Genomic DNA, 7,737 nt, shown 5'->3' with positions numbered 1-7,737 from the left:
CAATGGCCATTGTTTTTCGATTATCTCTCAGAACATTATTTGCATCTGCTAGATGTGTATAAGAGACAGGTCATGCATAGGAACGTTGACGCCTGCAAGGCTCTGGTTACTTTTATGACATAAATTGTTTAACTATTGAATTTGTATGTTATACTATTATTATTATTATTATTATTATTATTATTATTATTATTATTATTATCATCATCATTATTATTATTATCATTATATATCATTACTATTATTATTATTATTAATGTTGTTCTTTATAGTGTTTTTTTTTTCTTTCGCGCCTTTTTACTTTTGTCATAAATTCTGGAAGTGTTGCCATTTTGGTTTATTTCCGTTTTGACTTAGGCCTATTGTTCTTTTGGTCTTGCCGTTTTGACTTATTGCCATTTTGACTTATTGCCGTTTTGACTTATTGCCGTTTTGGTTGAAAAGTGTTGCCGTTTTGGTGCTACTTTTGCAAACTAAAGAGGGGCTTCAATTCGAGTTGTGTTTCTTTTCAAGATTAAGAATCCTTAAGTTAAATTTAATTCTTTTAAGGTTTTTTTTTTTTAAATTTATTTTCAATGAAAATAAAAATGAATTTTCAACCTTGGTACAATGTAAACCTCTATTCAGATGACTATACAGTATTGTACTATACTATTAGCCTAGGCCTAGCCTAGGGAGGCCTCCAACTATAGTTTAGGCTACCCTGGTCCAATACCTTGTTGCTAATCCCGACCCACATAGGCCTCCATTGATCGCCGGTACCCTGAGCATCATTGGGAAGCATTGTTAATGGCATATTGGACACAGCGAAAATTGATTCCCCCCATCATTAATGGAACGGGCCCCATCATTTTTGGTTGGCTAGTTTTGATTTACATTTCGCATACAGTATATAGTTTTTGTTGTACAATATTGTAAAATGTAAATCAAACCAGTCATGCTTGGGTGGTTTTTGATTTACGTTTGGAACAGAATTTGGAGATGGCATTTGATCAAGTCAGAACTATGTTTTGAAATTTGAATTTCATTTTAAAGAAATTAGAACTACATTTTGGAAAATTTTAACTACGTTTTGAAAAATTACAACTTTGTTTTTGGAAACTTGACCTACATTTTGAGAAATTAGATCTATGTTTTGATAAATTAGACATTGAATTTTGCAATTATATTTTGATTTTAACATAGTCTTTACTGTGTATGGCACCCCATAGTTTCTAGTCGATAAGGAATAAGAATAAATATAGCAACGATGTAATTTAGAATGAGATTAACAGTTTATACTATTATGTACTAGGCCTATAATATAATCAAAATGAAATATTATCTCAAAATATAATTGTACCATAATACTTTTTTTATCTTTTCATTTCAAAAGGTATTACCATATATATACACCCGGTGACTATATATTTTACCAACATAGGACTTTACCTATAAAGGTAATATTTCATTATTAGCGGTATAATAATATAAGCTGCAGTATCCAAGGCTAAGTTGAAGCCATGTTTTGGAGGAAAAATATGTTAAACAAATACATTTTCTTAGACACTGGACTGGTTTTGAAGTAATAATCGGGAACTGTTGTGATACAGAATTTTTAATGTTTAAAATTCCTTTATGGTATAACAATATAACATATCAAAATCATTTTTCCCTCTGGCTTTAAATGAGAAGGGTAGACATGTAAACTTAGGAAGCCGCGGCGGCGGCATTGGTTTGAAATAACTTAGACGGGCATGGTATAATACTATTGCTATTCAGAAATAATTGCTATTTTTCATAGACTCGTAATAGTGAACTATTTTATTATATAACCATTTACTTAAAATTGAAGATCACTATTTTTTGATTACCCTATATTATGCATATTGCAGATTCAGTCTCGAGTGGCTAGCTGTAAGAGTGTGGCTTGTAACTGTGGGGTTGCTGTTCAAGTGGGCCATACACATTTAATTGTTGATCGATGCAATGATGCCGGTAACTACTACGTAACCTATAAAACAACGCATGATGGCCAAATACAAAAAGAGATTCGAACACCTAAAAACACTAGAGTAACAACTGCTGAAATACTTAGGAATGGAGAAAAAACACCAGGAACAGTTTTGAAGTATGAAAATGGGAAATTCAAGGTATTTTGAAGAAGATAACTGTCAATGAAACAAAAAACATACTAAAGAACATACTAATATAAATGATATACTGTATATTATAGAGTCTACTCCATTTAGGAATAGGCTACGTCTATTTAGGAATATGCCTACGACTGGGCACTGTTTGAGTGTCCACAATTTTCAATTCAACACATAGAAAAGTTAAAAAGTAAAAAAAAAGTTAAAATTAAAAAAAAATATCAAAAATAAGAAAACTAGGTCTCCCTTTACAGACAGGGGTTGAATAAAATATTATCTATATATTAATTCTGCTAATCGCCACCGAATGAATTCACCTATCTCCTATCTGGCAGGAATATGCTCATATCTCATACACTGGTGATTCTTATATATGTCACTACCACATTCCGCTACTTTTCTGGCTTGATATTGGATAACAACAAAAAAACACCGAATATCAGTACCTGTTTCTGACTGTAAAAGAACCAGTCTATGTTTCACATCTTCATTACGTCACCAAAGCAGTACTTCTCACCAGGGTTGCCAATTGGCCTTTTTGACGGCCAGATTCCTCAAATCTGGCCGTATAAAAATTTACCTGCCTGTAACATTGGAAAAGTCACGGCCAAACCATATTTGGTCGAATTTTGTGAAAGTTTACTTTTTTTTCAATATAGGCCTATAACATAGATTTGTTTTGGATATGTTGTTTTGTACAAAAACTTTGATTCTAATCTTACTTTCGTAGTCGTACGTTCGTAGTCGTACTCCGGGTCGAACTCGCGCTAACTGCTTAATGTATGTCTCCCCTTTGGTCAAGTTGACGTAAGAAAGTTTATGAAAGATTAGTAGTTACATTTAATAATTTAAAATGTTTGGATGAAATGTATATTTTTTTTAAATTTTATCCTCGTTTAAAACTTTATGAAGACAGTTTATTGTTTTCTCCCATAATGTGTTCTTTAATGTTCAAAACTAGTGGAGGTTTCTATCTCTTTTGGGTTGAGAATTAAATAAAATAATCCGACATCCCCGACGTGTGGGGCTGATGTGCGGCCTAGCCTAGCCTATGATGTCGATAAAAGATAGGCCTAGACCTAGCCTAGTGGCCTAGGCTCAGGTTTAGTTAAATAGGATACCTAGGGCCTACCATCTGTCTCTATCTTGAATCTCTCGAAACACGTCTGATCAACAGTAATGAGGATTCAACACGTGCCTTCCCGTTTTGGCACTAAAGTTTTGAAATTTCGTCTGATTAACAGGGACGGATCCATTAAGGGGTCGTGTGGGGGCGGTGGGGTGTTTGGCCTGTGCCTCCAAGTTTTTCCAATAAATTTTTGAAATTTCAGTTCATATTATTAAGTGCTACTCACTTATTCATTCTAAAACTGTTTTAGACTTCTAAAGATACTAAGACATATGATTCTTTCCAATTATTTAGTTTTGGAAATGTTTAACGCTAGATTCTGATCATTTACCCATGTACAAATTAGATCGAAGTCATTCTGAATAATGCCAGATGATTATATGGGAAAATATAAATAGGCTTAATTTAAAAAGTGAGAAAAGTAAATTTGCAACACTATCAATGTAATTGAAAAACAGGAGTGGGCCTAGGATCGAGCCTTGTGACACTCCGTATAAATAAGTGTCTATTCAGAATGATATCTATCCTATACTATATGCTGAAATTTATTTTCAAAGTAAAAACTTAATAATTTAAAAATGTACTAGAGTAATTTCAAGATGATAAAAATGTAGACATAAAAGGAAAATGTTTGACCTCTAGACAGAATAAATTTGTTACTGTAAATTGGTGTGCATGCGCTACTATTCAAAAGAAATACTTATTGATATGTTTAAACTATAGTTACATTTTACAATCAAGCAACAAGAAATATCAGCCATATTTGAGTACAATTTTGCAATATTTGTGATGTTTTGGAATGTTTATTTTGAAAATGTCCGTCATGTATTAATGTAGAGAAAGAATTATCTAAACTTCTAAAATTTTGTGATGTTTAATTAATGTGTATTTAACATAGTCTTCTTCAAACTTAAAACAATATAGATTTTCTCCATCGTATACTGGTCCTTGTCGACTAGCCTTATACTTAATCCGCTTTCTCATTTTCTCCGTACGAAGTTTTCCTAAATTATAGGCCGATAGCATGTTTTTATTAATGACGGTGGTGATGATGACAACTGAATATTTTTTTTCCCACAGATTTATTTACCAACAGGATCAGTCCTTACTATAAAACTGTTTTGGAGTCACTTTTTATCTTTGTATCTCTCTGCATCATCAGATGATTTCAACAACATTGATGGTTTATGCGGTAATTTTGATAAAGACCCATCAAATGATGGTCAGTATGGACCAGCTGGTGCAACGACGTACGATTGCTCTCAACCGGAGGACTGTGAACCGGCAATTCATAATAGTGTACCATCGAAAAATTTTTATGAAAGCTGGAGGTATAACCTATACAGTATTACTTTTTAAACAATATTGCAAAGAAGAGGTGAAGGGTATTGCAAAAGCACGCGTCTGTGTGTGTATTCTTGAGGGGGCATAACTCAAAAGCCATACTGGCAGTTTACTTGATTTTTAACTTCTTGGGTAATTTATTTTGAACAAATGAACAGCCCTCCTCATTCACAACTGTCAATGGTGTTATAAGTTCATAAGCAGCCTAGTTGTTCACTTATTGCAAAAAAAAAAAAATACAATGAAAAAGTCCATATCATTCTAAAAATCCAGAGATTTAATGAAAAGTTAACAAAAAATCCCAAGATCCCAAGGTGTCATTAAATATCCCAAGATCTTGGGATAAATCCCAAGCAGTGGTCACAGTGTCCCAAACTAGTACTACCTTTAGGATTAGTAAAATGAATGGGAATATGAATTAGGAGGATCTGGGTTGAAATTTAGGGGGTGGAGGTCAACATTTTTTCCAAATCTAATGATTTAAAAGATTTACTATTGTATTATCAATACTAAATGAAAACAATGTTCATTATATAACCTTCTACCTCAAATTCGGCTAATTTTTTTCATGTAATTGAATTTCACATTGGCAGATGAATCCGATGGAAATAGCATTTTGTTTTCGGTCGGTCTGATGGATTGATAAATTTTTGAGGCTCATGTAATTATGTTCCAAAATGTCTCTTTGGACTGTAGTTTTTGTATTTAGTAATGTGATTGAAATATTAGTTTTCTGTTCAAATATAGAGTTGCTGATGAAGAAAACATATTTCTGGGCGTCTTGAACGTTGATAAAGAATTCACAATTAAACGTTATTGCACTTGTGATGAAGACATTATCAAGTGTGACTACTGTAATGCAAGAACAGATAATGATCCAATTCTTAATTGTGATGATAATAATCGAAGGAGGAGGGAGATCGTAGAAGAAGACCCTGATGACCTTGTTGGAACCTATGAATTTACTCAATCTGAAAATGATAAAGATTTTGAGCCATACGTAAGATTTATAGTATGAATTTGTAGGCAGTGGATACATTAGTATATTCAGAAAGAAAAAAAAATTTCATGTTTAATAAGATTAATACATTTTCTATAAGGTAAACTGTAACTACTCTAATTATGGTAATTTTTTGTTTGTTTTAAACATAGAATTTTTTAATGATTGATAGAAGAATTGCAAATAAAGTAATGCATATGAAATGAGATCTACAAATGTTCTATCTGTATTTCATGTGCATTAGGTTCCGGGATTTCCCACAGCAAGTGGTTTGACTGAAGAATATACAAAGCAACTCTGCAACGAGACTCTCATGAACTCAACTACATACAACTTGTGTTTAAATGCAATTAACAATGGTTCAGTGACTGTTGATGACATTATAGAAGGATGTATTGTAGACGTCAAGGTATGGATTTGGTATTTTACAAAAAAAAAAAGCATTGTTCGGATGAACTCCTGACGCGAGGCGGAGAGAGGTAGTCCTGAGGATTATTTAAAGTCATGCTCTGGAGGAAAAACAATTTTGGGCGCTTAAAATATTTTTTGCACTTTTAGCGGGGCGCTTATTCAAACGGGGCTTATCAAAACAGAGTAGAAATTGAGGGGGCGCTTACGGGAAACAGATGAGAATCGAGGGGTTCTTATAAGAACTTATTAAATTCAAGAAGCACATTTTGAATAAAAAACGATTATATTATAAGGACATCAGGAAACCCCAAATTACGAATGGTGGTGCGGCAGAAAAGATAATCGTCCAGAGAGCATGGCGTGTCATGACAAGAATGTTTTGAGTACAGTATTTCATAACAGCAGAATAGCATATGAAATCAGTGGTGGTGGCTTGTAAACCATCGGCCTATTAAGAGCAGGATGGCAGGATCATTGCCTTGCAGGTTTTCTTGAAAACTCGGATGAGAATGTGTTAGGTGCAAATTGTCGGAAAAGTAGTAGGACTAGGCTATAGAAAAATGTAAGAAGATGAAAATTGCGAATATACTGTCTGCCTAGGGAGCTCTCATTTGTCCAAGATAAATATCCTCCTTTTGATATTGACTAAAGGAGAATGTGATTCTACTCCACACCTCAAATCATGTCAACATCCACAGTCCAGATTAATTGAATTATTATTCGAGAAGGGCGCTTCAAAAAATTTCCCTCCTCCAGAGTCTAACTTTAATACATCGGAATATAATATTCATTTCACATTTTTTTTTATTTGCTTTACAACGCCTCATGAATATTTTATGAACAATAGATATGCAGAGACCTTTTTGGTATTACCTTATCTTGATTCTTGTACCAGAGTTGTGTATTTCCACCCATAAATATCAAAATCAAAATGTCAAATTCAGTTTATGGAAGGAGTTTTACATGTGTGACATGCGATAGTCAATTAATGCATATTTTACATGAGAAAAATGCGTCCTTTGCTGGAAAAAGATTATCTTGTGTGTATGTGTTAACATGTTAGGAAAAATGTTTAAGATAAGTTTGTTCTGTTTAAGGTATCTGATGACGTATCTTTGGCCAGACAGACAATATCAGATCTTCAACTTCGTTGCGAAGTAGTACTCACAAAGAACCCCATGTATTGGGAAGAGTCAGATAACGGTACAATGGTGCCACCTACGGCTCTATTGGGACAGCTGTGTGTGAATGAGTGTAATGACAAAGGTGAATGCGTAAACGGTACATGTGAATGCAACGAAGGATTGGGAGGAAGCGATTGTTCTATCTCACTGGCTGAACCACCATTAGTGTTTTCTGTTCTTGGCGATGGAATTTGTGATGTTCGTACTAGACCATGTAAATCAGCAAAGATTTATGGAGAAAACTTTGTGGAAACAGGGAACGTCACATGTCATATTCAGAACATTAATGTTAGTTCAATATTTGCTGATAAGCGTTAGAACACGACAATGCATTGATGTGGGCTTATGTAATTTTGTCATATTTATCTGCAGATATATGAATATGTGAATATGAAAATATATCAATGTATATCTTGATATAATTTATGATCAACTGTGTGCATACAGTACTATATTTCTTAAATTGAAATTTAATTTTTATAAAACAACTGAAAATTTAGCAAAAATTAATACTATTTTTAGTTTTAAAATCTAAAT

General features: G+C 33.3%; 1 protein-coding gene across 1 annotated transcript in view; it reads left to right on the top strand.

Annotated features, from left to right (window-relative positions):
* The window catches only part of LOC117116564 (von Willebrand factor D and EGF domain-containing protein-like), a gene marked incomplete at both ends in the record, with an annotated part of 11,248 nt that extends 3,760 nt beyond the window's left edge, over positions 1-7,488 (top strand). Inside the window, 6 exons of the mRNA XM_033260632.1 lie at positions 1,376-1,439; positions 1,875-2,132; positions 4,342-4,592; positions 5,353-5,605; positions 5,850-6,014; positions 7,114-7,488. Of these exons, the coding sequence (XP_033116523.1) occupies positions 1,376-1,439; positions 1,875-2,132; positions 4,342-4,592; positions 5,353-5,605; positions 5,850-6,014; positions 7,114-7,488 (1,366 nt within the window). The remainder of the gene's footprint in view (positions 1-1,375; positions 1,440-1,874; positions 2,133-4,341; positions 4,593-5,352; positions 5,606-5,849; positions 6,015-7,113) is intronic.
* Between the last annotated feature and the right edge of the window lie 249 nt (positions 7,489-7,737).

This window comes from Anneissia japonica, unplaced genomic scaffold (assembly GCF_011630105.1).
Source record: "Anneissia japonica isolate Jap-2015-1 unplaced genomic scaffold, ASM1163010v1 scaffold12861_len13970_cov93, whole genome shotgun sequence".
In the NCBI taxonomy this organism is placed as follows: domain Eukaryota; kingdom Metazoa; phylum Echinodermata; class Crinoidea; order Comatulida; family Comatulidae; genus Anneissia; species Anneissia japonica.
This window is presented reverse-complemented; position numbering and strand designations above follow the sequence as displayed.